Below are 19,592 nucleotides of genomic sequence, written 5' to 3' on the forward strand. Positions count from 1 at the left end.
ACCTTGTCGAAAGAGCAGCTTTGTACACTTTATTCAGCAGCTTCGGCAGGTGTAGAAACTCAAGCGAGAGATCCTTACATGACTAGCGGTGACTGCCGCGAAGGCAGGATGCCCTTTTTGTTCCAGACGGCCCTGGTCCTGCGGTATCTCGTGCAACTCCCAACATACGGAGAGAGAGTCTGACTCTCAAAATTGAAGAATCTGAGCCTTGGTCTCACCAAGCTTTCTCGACGCCAATGTTCCAGGCACTAAACTAGACATTTGTCAATCTGATCATTCTCCCGGAGTCCAAGATGGCGGGCTCGGTGCATGGCTGAATTAGAAAACTCGCTGATTCGGTGGGGCTCTGCATTCATAATAATTTGTATAATCGAGGAGATTCCCCTGGCGGCGGCCTCCGGCCGAATGGACTTTTGCGATTTTGAAACAACGTGAGGTGGGAAGCCCCTCAAATCAAAGAGACGTTTTCTACAGATACTAGATAGTCGTCCGCATTCGCAAGCTCGGAATTATTCACTCGGGAACTCGTACGCTGACTCGCTGACTTCCGGACGCTCTTCAAAGTCACATCTACATCTTTGAACGCGTTCAGGAGGAAAATTGCGCATATCACGGTGAGGAACCCCGATAAAAGACCAACGATATCTCTGGCGGGCATCATCGTGAACTCGTTGAATAAAATTCCGGAAGCGATTAGGACAAAAGTTGTGAAAAAAACATAATATATGGGGGTGACGATTGACGTATTAAATATATCGAGCGCTTTGTTGAGATAATTCATCTGTACAGAGACGCAAAGCGTCACAGATATGAGACAAACCCACGTCACCCAATGGAACATCTGGTTGTTCCCGGCCAATGTTTCCCTGATAGCGAGGCCTAAACCTTTACACGACGTAACCGAGAGACTGCCGATCAGCGAACAAATCAGAATATAGAAAATGACGTTCGTTTTACCGTAGCGGGGCGCATAGATCCAAATGAACGCGCTCGACAGAACAACTACGAATATCACATAGAGGACGAACTGTGGTTCGAGGAGCATCATCCCTAAAATTCGTACGTAGTTGACGTTGCCTTCCGGTGGGCTATGGAGAACAATCACGGTGGATCCTAGAACGCAGAGGAGGCAGCTGACTTTTCCCAAGAGGTTCAGTCGCTCATCGAGATAATATGTCGAGAGCACGGCGCTCACCAAAACGCTCAAAGCACCCAGCGGAGTGACTAGAGACGCCGGTGCGAAGGCATAGGCCGCGAAATTCGCTGCCTCACCCACGCCCATAAGGATCAGCCCCGCCCACCACACCTGGAAGAAATGGAATCAGTTGAGCGTCATCTTTCTCAATAACTCCCAAGAGCTATCTGAGGAATTATTCCACCGTGCCCGAGTGTCAGTCACTCCCTCCGTTGAAGACCTGCAATATCCTGGTGGGGGTCATTCAGGTATTGCGGTCGATTGGCAGCCATGAGCCACGAGAGACTCTCTCCTATAGTCGGAACCCTGTCTCTGAACCCATGATTTTCTTTGCATTGGCATCGTTCCCTCTGCTCATCGACTTCGATCTTACCCAGTCCCGTAGATATCCAAAACCGCCAGCTCCGGCTCGCGTTCTCCCGAATTTCGAGAGTCTCAGGAGACCTTTTTTCTTAACGATGAAAGATGATCCAATAAAAAGACTGCTGCTCACGGCGAGCACCAGGCCGACCGTGAAGTTCTGATGTTGTGCGGGAAGCGTCTCAGCGTCCTCGCTCGCTGAAGCGTGCGAAAGCATCGAAACTTCTGAAACCAAAGGCTCAATCAAGCTTTTCGGATCATGGAAACAAGCGTCTGTTTCTCTTCAATGGCATCATCCAGCCGAGCAGAAGATTTCCGATTCGCAGGATAAATCTAATTCGCCTGATACAAAGCTGCCAAGCGAATCGGAACCGGTCCAAGTACGTCCGAGAGCGCTGCTCGTTTTCGCTCTGTTAGGGAAGGCAACTCGACCAACTCCGAGTAGGAGAGCCACTATTTCAAACTATCTCTGTTATTCTGACGGAGCGGAACTGACGCAAACAGCACGCTCGCTGGCAATGGGCCAACCTCAAAAAACCTATTGGGTCCAAGAGACCCTCTCGTAGAGTGCTCTTGGGAGGGGAGGGGCAGCGAAAACAGCGTATGGCTGACTGCGTTGATTTGTAGTCGACAGCGGTAAGTGCCTCTGCTGTGGCACCTGCTCGCATTAAAATCAATCGACCGCTCCGCCCACTATGGAAATAAGTCTCGGTAAGGAGTAAGATTATCGCTTATAACAGGAACCCGCATTTCAGTGACCAGGAATTGGAGAGCGGAGGAATGTCGAAATCTTCCCGATAATTAGAGCCACGGAGTGTCGACCGAAGAACGGAACGAACGTTCTCCCTTGCTGACAGCTTTCTCCTGCTTGCTTTCACTCTGTGCCTGACGCCGATTGCGACATTACGGAGCGACGAGCGGGAAGGCGACATCGATCATCGCCCGTCGGGGCGGCGCAGACTCTTGCATCCGCAATATTTCGCCCTCCGCCGACATCGAGGGCTTCGAAGAATTCCGCGACGTCCTCAGGCTGCTCTGACGTCGGCAGTCGAGCAGGCGACGAGAAATCCCCTCAGACGCTTGTCTCCCTCACGAGGCTTCGAAAAATGACGGATGAGTTGTCGAACATATCCTCATTGAAAAATTTGGAGATGGAGTATCAATATCCACTCTTTGAGCGAAAGTTGATTGTGCGTCAAGTTCAAGCTCAGAGGAGGAGAGTAAATATTTTATCCGGTCGGAGGTTGCGAGGTGATCACGCGGTAGACGAGCGACGACGACGCTGCGTGGCCCTAGATTCCCCCAGCGTCCTTAGGAGCTGTCGAGTCTTAGCGTCATTCATAATCAGTGACGTCATCTTGAATACCGCCTCCGACCACGGGATTATCAAGGGGTTAGCGCGTCGCGAGACGTGATGGACGCCGGGATCATCCTCGCGCAAGAGGGTTGGCATGCTGCTGGAATCCCTGTTGCCTTAGGCATGCACAGGTCCGAGGCCGGGGTTCACCAGAATTCATTCGCATCCAGGGTCTGATCTCGGGGGCGGTTTCTTGATCGACGTGCCGGGAATTTGAAGCTCGGCTGCAGGGGTCCGCTCGGACACGGAAAAAGGTTCAAGCGCTCATCGAGGTATTTGCTATACCGTGAGCATAGCTGACCACCAATCAGCGCTCCTCGAGAGGCGTCTCTATGGGAATATCGCTCGACCCGGGTGAGGTCGTACCTCATCTTTCGGCCAAGAGGTTCCTCCGACGATTGGTGGGTTGCCCGAAAATTCGAAAAACGGCGCGGCAGTCTCCGACTTCGTCCCTCGATGAATCGAAACTATCGTCTTCATCATATTCTCCGGATTCTCCGGGAAGAGGAATCGAGTTCCGCAAAGAACCTCGAGCGGAAATTTTCATTCGCCATGGGGATGCTTCAAAGCCTGAATGAACGGAAGCGAGATCTCGTCGAGGAAATTCGACGAGATGCATGCTAGCTGTCCATCAGACTTCGTTTTCCAATTGAAAAGAGAACCCTCCTGCTTTCTCTAGCCTCTCGTCGCAAGATTAATCAACGGGTTCGCAAGCTCCCGACGGTACTTGTCCGACAGATGCACTCAGGATATATTCCGGGAGTCTCCCTCTCCGCGGAAGGACTCTTGGTAGACTATGGTCGATGATGATCGAAGAATATTAATTTGAGGAGAGGCAAGAATTTCTCTTGTGCCATGTCAGATGCGAGCAGCCCCCCGCAGAACAGTTGGTCGTCGGAAACTCTATGTTACGCTTTGATCTGTCTCTCGCGCTGGCCAGGACAAGGACAGGCGTTCCGCGTGGGAGAGAAACGAAATCCTCGCGTTCCAAGTCTCATCCTGTTCCCGATAATCGAGAAAGCCTGGATACCCGAGAATGCCGGTGCACGCGGCGAGCGCCAGCGATTGATTGGGTCGGGATACGATGTAGAAAAAGGGAAACCCAAGATCTTCCAGATTCCCGAGCGCCAGCGTGCCGTACGTTTCACTTGACACAGGCTGTAAATCATTTCCCCATAGATTGATACGAATAGTGAAGAGAGCCTTTTGATTGCTAGGAGCAGAATCAGTGATGCTTCATGCGGCGTCCGGGCTACTCTAATAAGATTGCATGTGCCTCGCGAAAGATGCTGAATCTGTGAGTCATCGCTAGAAATGAGTGACAGGGAGTTTGTGATGTTCGAGATGTCCCAGAAGGGTTTCAACAGAACTCTGACGGGACCCTCGACTCGCAATGACAGCCATAATCCCTAGGACGCCCCGACTCCTTGACCGACTTACCCATGACGACCGCATCGATTTACAACACGGGTGATGAATCACGGACACATCCCGGGGCAGCACCGATTTCAAATCTCTCACGATTGGCGCGCCGCTTACATCGAGAGTTTATGATGTGACGCTGAGAATCAAATTCGAAATTTGTTCTGACAAGATCCTTATCAATCAGCTGTCAGGAGAAAGCCGTCAGAATCGAACACGGAGCATGCTTGCTTATACTCTCTCCCTCTTGTTTACCGACAACGACGCTTGTGATTTGTGCTGAGCGTGAACTTCAACACCTCGAGATCGCTAGAAATTCTGACTTCCTCCTGATCTCCGAGAAGAGATATTCTCGTCCATCCGCCAATCGAGAGGCGACCATTCGGTGATTCGGAACTGGGAAATGTGAGGTTGTTCCCTCGGCACCTCATCCTGAGGGAGATATTCCAGGCTCTGTTTTCCCTGAGCGCCGGGACCAATCGGAGCACAAATCTCTCGTCCAGCAGGATGACGATGACTCCTAGTCCTTGAAAACGTACTCCGGCCGTGGAGTGCTCCGAACGACTGCGAGCAGTTCGAGGATAAGGGAGGACGGGGCAGTGTGACTCGGTCAGAGAACTTCTTTCCGCCGCCACGGCCGGTGATGAACCTTCTTCCTCTCGAACAGCTGATTCCCTCTTGCCCAGTTTTCGGACCGTCAATTCCGAGTGGCGGTGCCAACGTCGCTCGGACAGAAAGCTGTTGCTTTGCTGCTACTTAAATATGTTGTCGACCAGTGATCCAATACTTTAGATTGTCCTCGAAGACCTGTGCTCGCCACGTTGTTCTCCGATAAAACTCCGGTCATAGACGTTACCGCGACTACCGGAGCGTTGTTCCGAACGCCAGCGAAGTTTAATCCTGATGGACTACACGGAGATCATCGCTAACTTGGCGACTGTGGCCACGGTGATCAATTTCGCCAGTGGAGTGTAAGTTCGGAGTATGGACAGTAAGCTGCGGAATCTGCCGGGCTCTAGAGCATTCAGTCGATTCCCTCCTCCCTGATAGTTCCGACTGGAGCTGGGGTGGAGCTGCTTGCGGAAGGATTGGAAGATAGAGGATTGGAAGCGAGGGAGCTCTGATCGTCATCTGGAAGCGATTCGGGAGCGCTAGGGGCGCTCCACGATTCGGTTCATCTCTGATGAATGGTCGTTCCGTTGGGTTATTCCGCTGAATCCTGTCACCCGAAGCTCCAGGGAACCGCCGTTATTCGAAGATGAAGGGGGCTCTTGGAAGACCGAGCTAGGAATGATTTGAACCTTATGCGCTATGAGCTTCCGCGGAGCCCGGTCGAAACTGAGCACCGTAGTCTGCTGTGTAGTTCCGATCTCCCCGCTTTAGCACTGTGATACCGTTTTGGCAAAGAATCGACTGGCCCGCTACATTTGCTCCAGCGGTAGTCGTACGGAACTGGCTGTTGATGAGCTCAAGGTCTCCGGGGCTCCAGAAAGCGAGGCTACCGTTCCGGCGAAAGTTCCACAGAAGTTTTTATTCCTCGGCGGCCGCCAAGTGGGTCGCAACGTTTCTCCGCCGTGTCCCGCTTAAGTTCCCCATGCAGTTTTCGTTTCGTTCCCTGATGATCCTGCTCATCCGTCGGATCGACGAGCTGACTATAAGCATGGTCAGCAGTCCGTTTCGCTGGGAAGCAGTATTCCTCACCCACGAAGCACCGATACAGCAGGGGGAAGAGGGGTTTACTCCGTGACTACTCACTTAGACCATTCTGAACCCTCGAGTACGAGACCCCGTCCACAGGTTTCGAGCATATACGCTGCGATCGGAGGCTGAAGCTTCGCATCAGTCTTCTCCGGGTCGCGAATTTTCGACTCTATGATTTATTTTTCTTGGCCGGAATTTTCCGCATGATACTCTCGCTGTCCACATGTAACTGGATATTGATAGTGAAAACATCCTCGCAGAGGAAATTGCTACCTTTAGAAGATCGTGAACCTTGACTGATGGCGTTTGAAGGATCGAGTCGGTGACTCGCTTGGAAACTCTTGCGCATCACGTAACATGCGTGCGATTCGCCTCACTCGATCAAGGGAGTAAGCGAAGCCTTCGCAGCTCAATATTCGCTAGGCACGAATATTGAGATTCCCGCCGCCGAGCCGGCTCTCAAGTCGAGCAAATTATGTGATACCTAGTCGCGTTCCGATGCGTGCTATTGCTATATGGGATGCCCATCAGCTTGATGCTTCCGGCTCATCCTTTCTGCTCTCGGATCAGGGAGAACCATGCGAGTCCCCGAACAGAAGTTTGTCCAGCTCCTCTGCATAGTCTCCTCGATGCCATGCTCGCCATGGCCTCCATCATTCACAGGAAGATCCTCCGTCTTGCTCTCACCCTGGGTCATTAGCGAGCAATCGGCGGGAGCCGCAGTTCGCCGGCGACGGGCTCTTCAAGTCTCCATGATCTCGATCTCGATTTCCCCCGGAGCATGTCTGTGGTGCTACTTCTGTTCCTATAACGGGGAGCTCGACCTGCAGTCACGCCCTCTTGGATGGTTTCGGAGGTCCACAATCTAGACGACCATAATTTTCAATTTCCTTAGCGAAGATGATGATTGACTCAGAAAGTCTTAGCCGATTCGGGCGCGCTCATCTAGTCATTGTCAGTCCATCTGCGGGAAGTGGAACGCTATCGGGACATTCAGAGAATGGTTTTGAAAACTAAGCTCTGTGAACTGGAAGCATCGTGACCGGGCTACTAACTTACAGTTTCCGATCCACAGGGAAATATGCTACAAAATCTACAGACAGAACTCGACTGTCGATTGCACACCTGCTCCATTCATGATGGGAATGCTCTGGTAGGTACCAAGACCGGAAAGTCACGCAACCTCACCGGCCAGAGGCTCGCGATCGATTTCTGGAATGTTGTCACGAAAATAGCCGTATCGGGAAAGTACTTTATAGTTTACTGTAGTCTGGAAATACTATATCTCTCAGCGGATAACCGTTCTCCACGTTCTCCCTCCTTAGTTCCTTCCTCTGGTTCCAATATGGCATCCGGAAACCCGACATGACCGTCACGTCGGTTAACGTGTTCGGCTTCACGCTATGGACAGCTTTTTTGTTTTGGTTCTATCTCTATTCCAAGCCAAAGGTGCGTTGAACATCGAATCGCCTGAAAATCGATATTCACTCAAGAAAAGACACGGAGGCTCAGATTTCATGCACATCCCGTTCCGTGGATTCCCGGAGGACCTTATGGAGTCAGGCTCGCGCTCCTCCCATCTTCCATCAACTTCTGATGGTTCCCGTTCCTCCTTTCAGAGTCATCTCAATACCCACATAGGCATTCTTCTGATTGTTATTTTTGGAACGCATTTCCTTCTCTTTTACGGGCTTGAAGATGTCGATACCGCATTGAAGGTCGCAGGATACATGGGCGTTATCTCATCACTCGCGTATTTCGCTTCACCATTGCTGCTTCTGGTAAGTTTCTGCCTACGTGAGTCTCGTGTTCCGGCTGCGGATCTATTTCCATGGGTAGCTCCATAAGAATGCCAATGCCGACTGCAACATGGTGTGCCATGGTCCGGCTCCTGCCTGCTCTGGATGTGGGAAAAATACTACAATAGATCTCTCCTTCTCCAGGCGAAAGTTCTCCAGACGCGGTGCTCACAGTGCCTCCCATTACCATTGATAGTCTCTTCGTTTTGCACAGCGTCTCTCTGGACGCTGTACGGGCTGCTGCGCGAGGACTCCTTCATTGTTGTAAGTCACAGTGGGGAACTTTCTACGAAGATTCTTGCGATACAACCCACTGTTCTCCTTCCCGATTTATTCTCGTCTTTCTCGCCATATCGCTCTACGCTTACCGCGGAGGATATTTCACCATTCGATCTGAAATCGGTCTTCATCGCTAGGTTCCCAATGGAATCGCGTCCGTGATCACGTCGTCCCAGCTGTTTCTGATCTGTATCTTCCCCCGGAAACCCCAGGGGGACCTGACGAGACTCGTCATATGAGATCCGAGAGCTCAAGTGATATGAAAAACATTCCCTACGCATCGTTGGTCCGCATTAGCAAGCGAAAAGGACAAAGCGAAAATGTACAGAATAATATACGTATTTATTTTCTACATGTGATACGGGAGCGATCCTCGACCTCATTCCGCATAAAGAGGAAGATGTTTTTGCATTGGCCAAATTCGTCGTGGAGTATTTTCGCGGACTCTGACCGATGTGCAGGGAGATATTTTCTGACAGTCTGGACCACATCGACGCATGCAACCCCCGTCAAGGTTCCAGGAGACGACGTCCCCATCGGGGATCCATCGAGGAAGTTTCACATTCGCCGTTCGCTAGCCGGAAACGGGATGCCTGTACGGAGATCTAGAAACGTCAGTCCGTGACTCTCGCTCGGCCTCTGCCGTATATCCCGGAGGCGATGCGACGATCGTCAGGTATTCCGCAAAGACCCACACTTCCGGAGCAGGGGCAGCGGTAATTCCCTCCTGATTTTGAAGTTCTGACAGCGTGCGCGGGGAGGCCTCGTGTCGGATCCTCGAGGAGAGACATCAGGTTAGGGTAAGATGAGATGGAGCGAATATGGACCCGGCTTGCTCCGATAACGACCTTCGTGCCCCTTGCGTTTCTCCGCTGAAACCCGTGAGACGGTGTTTCCGCCGGGATAGATCTTCCACCGCCCGTCTCAGTCGAAGATCGGGCTCGTCAAGCAGTCGATTCAGGGGACCGAATATCGCTCGAACGAATTCGCTGAAAACCTGAACCTTCTTCTATGCTTTCCAGATCATTGGGGAGGAAGGGGGTGGGGGCGATACAGAACTCGCATATTCAGAAGTCTGTGTGATCATATCTTGGCTTCGGCGTGGATTAAACGGTGCCGAATGACGAGCATCGCAATGGATCTCGCGCCGCCGAGTTCGGGACACACCGGTGGGCCCGGCAAGAGCGTCAGGCATCTCTCACGGCGCGACTTGCATCCTGGAGTGAAGAGCGTGTACACATAGCGACCCGTAGTGATGGCTTGGTGAATTGCTTCAGTGAGGCGAGTCTGCGTGGGTGTGGTATCCCTATTCTGAAACGGAGGCGATTTGGGAAACTCTCCTTACAAATAGGAACATTCCAGTCGCTATCAAGGGAGTGTCATGCATCGAGGGGTGCGTAGGCGAGCAAGGCTTAATTACAATGACGATGCGGATTTTTTTTCCTCTGGTCTCTCGGGTCATGGTTCGAAGCTTTCTACCGTCTGACCCCTCCGGGATAGAGAGGTGACGGAGAATGGTCTGCCCGACAGATTTTATATTTTTTTGGTAAAATAAAGGATGAAATGGTAGTTGATGCCTATACCTACGATTTCCATACGGTTTGTGTCGCATTCGTCTCTCTGAATGAGCTTCCGGCCTCAACAATACTTCTCCTCGGAACTTCCGTAGGCTCAGGGATTTATTTCACCCAGATTTCGCTTCTCAACTTGGAAGACGGGTCTTGGAAAGGGAGAGCTCCAGGGAGTGAGACCTTTTCTCCGAGTATCCTATTCATCCACAAGCGCCTAGACAGACGGTCTCGGGATAGCATCCATTCTCGGAGTTTCCTTCGTAATTCCAGCGCCTTGCTGGAACTGTTCTCTTGATTTAATTTCTCATGTCGTCCTTCCTTACGATTTCTCACCCCCATGAGCTGGAGCGAAGTGCTACAGCTGTCCTCGGCGGTGGACTCCGTCGAGAATTATTTATTGTGCGCTTGCTGTGCTCCCCTTCTTGAAGACCCGATTCGATATACTCCGAACCGTCAGGAAGAAACCCGGGCACCCGGTATTCACACGATCTCGAGGATCCGAAGACGGGTCTATGTGCCTATTCGAATATTTCATCATCTTCCTAATCTCACACATCTTCGAGCAACCTCGATCTGTCGGGTCCTAGCGGAATGCATCGATTCCGAACTCCGCGATAAATTTCGTTTCTTCTCTTAGTTCGGAGCTGATCGTTCTCCCTGGTCAGGAACCTCTCGCGAATGGCCTGCGCGGAGCGCGTTGCGGGCTCGTGCCTCCCAGTCCTCCACCTAAATGTTCTGCCCCTCGGGAAGTCCGCTTCAGACGTACTCCATGTGCATTGCATTCTAGGTGAACGGAATTTCCGACAGATCTATCAAATGCAATGGCTCGTGGTCATCCAGAGTGCCGGTCGCAATGTTTCAGGCCGTGGTCGTTCCGAGCATCAGGGACTGGCTTGGAACGTCGGCGCGTCTTCCGAAGGCTTATACCTCAACATCAGGAACGGGGACGGAGATTAGGGATCGAGGGCGGGTGAGGGGCGGATTAGGGATTCACACTCCAGTGGAAAGACGGATCGTTCCCAGGTCGGGGCGGTTCGTACTTATCGTCCGGGAGGGGAAAGCCTGCTGCATGCCTCAGGAGGACAGCCCAGTCCTTCACGCGCTTCAATCAGGCCTGGTCGGGAGGGAATGTTTTGGAGAACACCGAAAGGTATAATGAATGGTGGATTTTCGTAGCCGATTACCCCTGCAGCCCTCCTACTTTAGCGGAGGTCAACAGCGGTGAGGCATCAAGGGATGGTGCACAGCTCGCATTCAATTGACGTATTCCAGGACGAGTAATCATTCCGCTGGCGCAAGAGATACTTTGGCCCGACTGCACACGGGAAGCATATTCACGAAGATACCAGACGGTTGGAGCAGATGAAGTAACTTTCACAATGACTCATCACAAGGTCATAGGCCAGGCCTTACAGCCAATGATGGACCGTCGATGAATCATGATTATTAGAGAGAGCTCTTCTGACATGGCAGAAGCTCTTGATAGTGTTGTGGTGTAAAGCGGTAGGTATTGGAACATCAAGGAAGACACCGTCGAGTTCACCTGGTTAATACTCAGCTCGTACTTGGCTCGTACTTTGCTCGTACTTAGCTCGTACTTTGCTCGTACTTGTTTATTCTGGGATCGGTGGCTCCTTTTATAGTTCTCTAGAGCAAGGGCCACTTTTAACCTTGACATCTCGATATCCGCTATGCTGACTCAGAATCGTTGTAATCTGGTTAGCAGTTTTCCAGTCTACGCGTTAGGCAGGAAAGCCGACCGCGACAGATAGTCCGATCCACCGGACCCAATGTTTACGTGACTAAGGGGAACACTCAAGCCGAGCCCACTGTAGATCTTTGGCGAAACGAAGGGGGGAAAGAAGAGGTTTCGTTTTTGATCCATCTGATCCACGGATAGGATATCTCCCCAATTCTGCGTAGAGCCTGTCTATCGAGGAGGGGTTTGTGGGGAGTTCGTGGAGTGTCGCAGCCAAGAGCCCCTACATGACGGGTCTGTCCCCGGGTCGACTCTGATCTTTCACGAAGATTTTTTCCCGAATTCCTTCGGTCTATCAGCTTCCCCAGATCCGAGCTCAAATTACGGGATCGACACCTTTCGAGAGAAGCCCCAATCAGATTACGCCTTTCCTCTCTCGAAACCTCAGATAACTGAGGTCTTCGCGGTACTCAATGGCTTGAGACCGCTTTCGCGTCTCGGCTGTCGGTCATTGCCAAGCGTCTACGTCACCGTGAGATGTTGAGAATGGGAAACGAGACACAAGACTTTATACTATGATTCTGACTCGAAAGTTTATTCAATTCCGAAATGAATAACAACTTCAAGGATGAAGTCCCAGATGTGATTCTAGATAGAGCTTCCCATGCAATCAGACAAAATCACAATATCACATTAATTGTCTCAGCAGGCGAATGATTTAATTAGATTGCGGCCCGGGAAACCGCAGGAGAGCTCCACCTCTATCAATATCGAACGTGAACTCCTCCAAGAATGCCTTCGCGGAAGAACCAGCTTGTTGAGACGACCCTATCGCAAGCAATGTCTTCGAAGAAAGAAGCTTTCTCACAAATGAACGCAGGCGACGAACTCGGGACCTGTCCAGGTCAAGCTTCTATGATGACGCAGCAGGCCAGACGTGGCCCCGCATTCCCGTTTATCTTTGAAGCCGACGTGTTCCCCCGCCCGTAGTCATCGACGCCTTTGTGTATGACAATCGATCGGTTGATGATCGCGATATCTCCCGTTAATCGCGCGACTGGATCGTTGAAGACGAGCATGAACGGTATCCCGGTCACTTCGAAGTTGCCCCAATCACCGATGTGTCTTATCTCATCATGAGGTCCTCCATGATGAACATTGAATGGGTTATAGTGTCCGCCGGATTCCTCACAATGGTTCCCCGTGCTGCCGAACTCGTGCACGTGGATTGCGTGCGTTCCGAACGGCACTTCGTGGAATAGTCCTTCGACCCGCGTCCCATCATCGAATTCTTCCAGCACAAGGGTCCCGTTCATGGATCCGACGAGAGCGCAAGTCGCACGAGCCACCACACCATTGTCCTTCTTCGCGTAGAAAAAAACTGCGACGAGAACTGCGATCAGGACGATGATGACGAACAAGCCCAGTGCGCACAGTATCTTCCTTCTGCCTGAAGATCCCATCGTAGGTCCCTTCTCTACGTGTATCAGCCTCTGACGACGAAACTCTGTCGTTCCTCGCCACGCGAGAGAGGTTTGCGAGTCAGACGCCGGGAGCCCTCTCCGGATTGGAATCTCACGCAGTTTACAAAGTAATTCTAAAATCGCGGACTCCGGCGTCGCGTCGTACGCTTATTTTGAGAATCATCTGATTTTTTCCGAAACACTTTTTCCTGCCTCAGAGCTCTAAATACTCGGAGCCAGAGGTGCCTGTGACGGACGGTGACCGTGAAGTCTAAGAAATCAGAAATCGCGAATTCATTATCTGAATCCGTTCCTGAAGACCAATGAGCTCAGATTGCATCAGAAATGCGACGGCCCGGAACAGAGGAGCCCGCTCAGTCTACAGCGACACTCGCGAAGCTCCATAAATATTTGGCTTCCGACGATTCAGTTAGCTTCATTAGATTGTGCCAAGTCAGGTTCTCCATCGCGCTCCGTAGTCATTCACTCTGCAGATGCTTGAGGACTCTCCGAAAATTTTCTTTTGGGCCCGTGGATGGCGCCACCGGCCATAGGACCGGCGAACGGTGCGGACACACCGACGGTCGCTCTCATTTCATGGGAAGTCCTGCGCGATCAAAAATAGAAACGATGCGAAGCTTCCCGATGGAAACGCCCGAGAACTTTCATCCGCCAATCAAGATGAAACCTAACCACACCCGAACTGTCCTCGGGGTATAATTTTGGTAACTCTGGATATTTCCTGCGAGCGAGACTCGGTCCTGGAAATGAAACTTTTGGAGCGCAGATGAAGACCCCAAAGAAAATGCGCAATTCGATTCCGCAATCATTTCCGCGGGAACTTCGAATAACTCTCCCCAAGGGTTTCCCCTGATCTCCCGAGAGGTTTCCGGCTGTCCCAGCCCCAGGGTCCCAGCAAGGACCTCCCGCATTTTGGACGATGCGCTTCTCCGATGATGCACGATGCTTTTGAATTTGGCATCGTAAATTCTACCGGAGGGAATAAAACGTTCTCCCTGGGTGTGAAAGATCCCATGGAGAGACGACTCCGATCCGACAATAAGCATAGTGGCTCCTCAACCAATCGCCTGATATCTTATCGCCATACCGAGCCGATAATACATTGGTGTAATGAGGGAAGCGCGGAACGGAACCTCTCGCAGAAAACTTCGCGAATCAACGATTGTCTACTCCTTGTTCAAGTTCTCAACCCTCGCGAGCCCGATATTAAGCGTCACTGGGATGGTCAGAGAGCGAAAAACTTCTTACGATCTTTCAGTCACCTCGCAAACATCTCTCTCGAACAAGGTCCATCCAAGCGACAATGTCGAATGACGGCTTGAGAACTCTTTCGAAGAAGAAAAAATCCAGCTCCTGACGACATCAATGCGAGCCGCATGTTTACACTAGTTCGGAGCTCTTGAGTTTTCTTTTCCCTCGCTTTTCTGCTTCATCTTCTTTAGCCAAGTTTTTGAGGTTCTCTCAGTGTGACTAGCGGTCAGGTTAGCAAGCTATGTATGTGGAGCTACGAGAGGACCGACAGAACAGAAAGACCACTCGACTGAGGAGGCCATTTGGCGTTTGACGCTCTGGGATCTCTGCTCGGTAGTTTGAGGACGAGTCGTCCACTTTGTCAATCTACTGTTCGTCGACCACCGTAGATGATCTTCTCGCCGAAGCACACAGCTTGTTGAGAGAGACGAACGCATCTGCCAGCGAATTCGAAATCTTCTTCTCCTGCCTCAGGGTTCGTCCCTACTTCAGAAGCAGAAGAGTCCCACGATCGGGGAGCGCGGAATACTTCTCACAATCTTCCAGTTGTTGGATCTGATATATCGATCCATCAACCAATAGATTTTCGCAGTACTTCTTGCCGTACCCCGTGAGTGCAGCTACGTTCGCAGTGTAGTCATACCTCAGGCATCACTTCGGCGAACTTACATGGCGAGCTCGGAACTAAGAGACCTATTCGCGTCGAGACCAGACTCGCTTTCGAATCCTCTCGGTTCTGTGTTTTCATTAACGTGAAGTTCGTGTATATGTAGTGTCATCGGCTATCTTTTTCTTTCTCTCTCTCTCAACTCTCATTCACTGGATTCTCCGCTGAGCAAACTCACCGCTATTGACACTGGCGAGACCCAGAGGAGACAATGAGTAGCATTGGGCATGGTCCGGTCGCTCGCAAGAACAAACTGGACAGATTTCGCTTCTCTGGACCTATTATTATCGACAACATCCGTTTCTTATCTATGAATAAGGCTTCATGCTGGGAAACCCGAGGAGTATAGCGACGCCCGAGGTGCGAGACCGATGAGAAGCGGACCGCAGAATCCATCGAAGGATACGGTACGCCCCGTCGCATACGAAAGCCTTCGTTTTTCCTCGACTTAGAGACAAAGAAAAGCCATGCCGAAGTTTAACTTGATGAAGTTAAGTGCAAGCGACGTGCGCTTGTCTCGGAGGCGCCAAGTACTCGATGTCGTCTTGTTGTCGTGGACAGCAGCAAAGCTTTGTCCGTGAGTGATATTGAGAGCTCTTCTTCACTCTTCAGCTGAGCAAACTCTTCACGAGGGGGCATGCGCTCATCTTTGCGCATTGTGCCGTCTGTGCCGATGGCCAGGCAGCGAATCCAGCAGAGAGACGGGCATCCCTCGTCTCATCAATCCGTCAATCCACCCCTCACCTATCCACCTGATTCAATCGCTATTTCTATCCATTCATCTCGAAAGGTCACTCCGTCAAGTCCGGCGAGCATCGAGCTCCCCAAGAGTATCGCGGGAGAAACGGCTCCGAAAACGATTTGAAGTGGCCCGGAGGCCGCACCGCATGACGGCGTGAGTAGTACCTCGATGTCCATCGCCGGCGCGATCGATCTGCGTCGGATACCTGAGACCGGAGAATAGGTTTACGGGAGCCGTAAAAACGCAAAAGGGTGAATTGACCGGAAACCATTGACCGGGAGTAGAGAACCGTCCTCCCGAGGGTTAGTTTTTCTTCTGTCAAATTCCGGGATAATTAGGTTGCTCTTGCCCACGCGAGCAAACGGCTCGGTATTCGATGAAAGATATTATTGGCGGGCTAATGCGAGGAGCTCAGCTAACTGTTTTCTCGCGCATATTCAACAGCGGTCGCAGCGTTTAGGCTCGACGATGGTGTTTTGTTCTCGGTTCACACGACAACGATGTAATGTCAGAGCACTTATGTTCTCACATTTCGGCTCCAGTGCGCAGTCTTCGGAGCAGCATTGTCGAGTCGTCGTCGGATAGCGTTTCTCCCGCTTTCGTGGGGAGTCTCAAGAGCTCTGGAGGGCGCTGAAGAGCCGCTGCCGCCGCGGCGGCCTGCCAGCCGGCGAGCCTGCCAGCCGGCGAGCCTGCCCACCCGCCCAGGGTCTAGTGGGCCCCTGAGGTTTGGTTTGTGAGGTTTTTTCGATTCGATGAGAACAGGACAAGATGTCGCCGTCGACGATGTCGAGCTCCAAGGGTAAAACCCAGATTACTCTCCACCAAAGGTGGACAGAGTTGACGGAGTCCGAAGTGGTCGAGGGAGCGAAATATCCAACCGCACCCCGCTTTCGTTGAGCGTCTGTTTTGTCGGCGCTCGCTAACGAAGCTTTACCAAGATTAACGAACGCATCACTCGCCTCGAGCTCGGGGCTCGAGATTTCTCGTACGGACAATCCGAGTCCGTACGAGAATTTTTTTTCCGATGGAATAAGGAAAATAAACCATCAGAACGAGTCGACGCGTGTCCTTCCGTAGAGCTGACCCTCATCGGAGAGAGTCGGCTCGCGAGTGCATTGTGAGTGAAACCAGTGCAAGGTTACGACACGGTCTCGCATCTGGACTGAGCAACTTTCACTTCTGTTAGCTAACCCGTTACAAATTGCTGCTCGGATGTCTTTATTGTAGTTTGCGGTCACGCCCCCTAAAAGCTAATATTCTACCAGGTCGCGAACCGAGTCCCTGGAGTCGGGAGTCAATTTAGCAGCCATGCAAACTTTGTACATCTGAAACTGTGGAAGTTCTGTGCACTGCAGATGTTTACAGTCCGTTCGGAGTCGAGCCAACGTTCGTCATCGAGTCAGGCCGGCTTCGGATGAACAGCTCGATCGAACGGACAGTTCGTCGTCGAGGACATCGGAGCGCCAGCCTAAGGTGGAAGCCGGTGATTGAACGCTAGTTTACTGCCGAACACACCCTTTTCAAAGGTGGATTTGAATCTCTGCGCTTTCGATGCTCTTCGACGACAGTGGCGGCAGCAAAAGCGATTCGCAGCCGTCGGTGAGACAACTGGGAAAGCGGCAGGAATGAAAGTATTCGACTGCGATCAGAATCCAAGACAGAAATTAAACCGCTATCCGACCGAAGGATGCCGAAAGCGTCAGGAGCGCTCCGGGAGGAGACAACCAAATGTAGAGTCCTCGGAGGATATTTAAACCCATCCCCTCGTGGAAGACTACCCATTCTTTTTTCTCTGCCTGTTCTCACTAAACGCCCAACTCAACACCAGGTGGCTCGGATGGAGATCGGTTTGATTCTCCGTTGGATAAATTGCAAACGGAGGAAGAACACTTCAGGCATTTGATTCGATTTACGAACGATTTTTATTTGATGCTCATTTTGATCACAGGGATTAACCCGGGCTTGAAGAGAGGTGCCGCGACGAGTTCCCGTTCGACCAGAACTTTGAGTAATCTCGGTGATGGAGAAACTTCAAGATAAATCCAACCTGGGAGCATTGGCTCAGAACGAGCTCCGCCGATCACTGGAACCCATTCGCGAGTCGCGGTTTGTCTCCTATTCCGTCGCACTCTGAGCTCATGGTCTTCATCAGAGAGTTTTCATGGATGAATTGTTTTGTGTGTTTCGGTCTAGCTACTAATCTCCTCAAAGCTGAAAACTCCCCGCGCTTCTTCGGCTCGAGCTTTAATTCGAACCTATGTCCCCTCAATGAAACTTGGTGAGTCTGCGAATTTCGATGTGTTGCTCCCAGCCTGCGGCAACGTTTCGCATCGTTTCATCGGAGGCCAGAGTCCGATTCCCTCAGTGCATATTTGTTCTGCCGTTTCCCCAGCTTTTGTCCGATATATCATCCGAATAGATTCCCCCGCGAGTGTCGAAACAGAAATCGCGAATTCAGTCTCCGATCTGGAAGGGCTCGAATGCGCGATTCTCCAGTGTTTCCCTTGGCGAGAGATCTGCCAAGAGATCTGTCTTGAGGTTTTCGGCGGGAGGAAAGCTCTGCTGTTCCACTTCGACATCCTCGATATGAGCATAATGTACTCTGCGGGTATCTGGAGTCTTCACGAACGCCCCTTGTCTACCGAGACAAAACAAAATGTGCTCTCACGTGCGGGCGTTCACGTGTTGCTCAGTATTGTCCCAATGAAGGACAGTCACCATGTTTAGCTCACACCTCGAATTCTGTCATGCGTTCGTTTAGTTCCGTTAAGCCAAATCGGAACTGACCGCCCTCTTCTGGTTAGCAGTAGATGAGAACTTGGTCGGTGTCCACCTTTCCCGAAAAGAGAGTCTCCAACAAAGCGTTTAAGCTCCAACACGAGCGTGAGTGTTCACTTGAAGATAGAAGCTGCATGCAGCGGCAGAGCCATAACCCCGGCCGGCTTTAGAGAGGGGCTGTCCGCGATGAGCGCCCGGTAAGCTCTAAGCCCGATTTTATTACACGCGCGTGCCTGAGATTTGTCTGACTGAGTGAGTGAGGAAGCTAATAGAATGCGATGCTCACGACCAGCATCTTTTCTCGGTTCTCGCTTCGCTATCCCGAATCAGATGTCATCGTGGTCTTCATCGGGACTGTCCATTTCTCTATCCTCGTTCAGTAGCGATCCCGTCTCGATACAGGACGCACATTCGTATATAAGCTCGATATTGATTGACGGGCGGGAGCGGGAGAAATACAGCGGGGGGAATCGAGTGATTGGGGGGGGGGGGGGCGGGCGTCATCTTGTACAGCTGGAGAGAAAAGGACAGAAAAAGCGTCTTGACTGGGAAATTTTCAACAGTCCCCCTCTCTCTCGTTCTGTACCGAGCGGAATCATCAAATAATGGATGTGCGCAACTCTGTAGGAGTGATGAGAATTCGAGGTGGGAGTCACGGAGTCGAAATACGTCGTGATTTTATCACTTCAGCCACGGAAGCGAGCTCTGAATACGGGGACATCGAGTTCCGCTGAGGGCGTTTCCGTGAAGGCGAACGGAAAAGCGACTTATGGTCTGCGTTTCGTGTTGACTCACCTGTCCAGGGCGGAATCGATTGGTCCGCAGTGGAGTCGACACAAGTATTTTACGGTCCATGACATCGCCGACCGCGACAACCCGGTTACATCTCGAACCAGGATATGTGTAACGATGATGCGAATCTGAGGAATTCATCGATTCTTCGGATCGACGCTCCGGAGCAATTCAATCAGTACGATTGCGCCCCGAAACCCGGGATCGGTCATGGGGGTTATATTTTCATAAAATCGACCTGTACAATCAAGGATACAGTCGAACCCGCTTATAAGAAAACCGGTTAAAAGAGAAAACCGGATATAAGAGACCGATCCCGATTCCCCGATTTTTTCTCCATAGGGTTTCATGTTAAAAACCTCGCTTATAAGAAACTCGGATATAAGAGAAAACCGGATATAAGAGACAATTTTCAAACCCCGGCCCCATAGAGTTCCATGTTGGAGACCTCGTATATAAGAGAGGACCGTCTCAAGCAGAATTTCTGTTTGCTCT

The 19,592-nt window shown here is 51.4% G+C and overlaps 3 protein-coding genes across 3 annotated transcripts; 1 reads left to right on the plus strand and 2 right to left on the minus strand.

Moving 5' to 3' along the window:
* Window positions 1-15: 15 nt before the first annotated feature.
* Window positions 16-4,369, minus strand: spict (magnesium transporter spict). The gene is made up of 3 exons (XM_003743643.2): window positions 4,353-4,369; window positions 1,569-1,780; window positions 16-1,306 (listed from the first exon to the last, which is right to left on the minus strand). Exons 1-3 carry the CDS (start codon window positions 4,354-4,356, stop codon window positions 449-451), a joined length of 1,074 nt encoding a protein of 357 aa, XP_003743691.1. The 5' UTR covers window positions 4,357-4,369; the 3' UTR covers window positions 16-448.
* A 670-nt stretch (window positions 4,370-5,039) lies between these two features.
* LOC100897688 (sugar transporter SWEET1) lies at window positions 5,040-8,514 on the plus strand. The gene is made up of 6 exons (XM_003743641.1): window positions 5,040-5,305; window positions 7,111-7,188; window positions 7,361-7,484; window positions 7,655-7,816; window positions 7,979-8,098; window positions 8,251-8,514. Exons 1-6 carry the CDS (start codon window positions 5,238-5,240, stop codon window positions 8,350-8,352), a joined length of 654 nt encoding a protein of 217 aa, XP_003743689.1. The 5' UTR covers window positions 5,040-5,237; the 3' UTR covers window positions 8,353-8,514.
* Window positions 8,515-11,948: 3,434 nt separating this feature from the next.
* LOC100898072 (superoxide dismutase [Cu-Zn] 4) lies at window positions 11,949-12,886 on the minus strand. The gene has a single exon (XM_003743644.1). The coding sequence runs from the start codon at window positions 12,844-12,846 to the stop codon at window positions 12,289-12,291; it is 558 nt and encodes a 185-aa protein (XP_003743692.1). The 5' UTR covers window positions 12,847-12,886; the 3' UTR covers window positions 11,949-12,288.
* Between the last annotated feature and the right edge of the window lie 6,706 nt (window positions 12,887-19,592).

Source organism: Galendromus occidentalis, unplaced genomic scaffold (assembly GCF_000255335.2).
Source record: "Galendromus occidentalis unplaced genomic scaffold, Mocc_1.1 scf7180000077450, whole genome shotgun sequence".
Classification (NCBI taxonomy): Eukaryota; Metazoa; Arthropoda; class Arachnida; order Mesostigmata; family Phytoseiidae; genus Galendromus; species Galendromus occidentalis.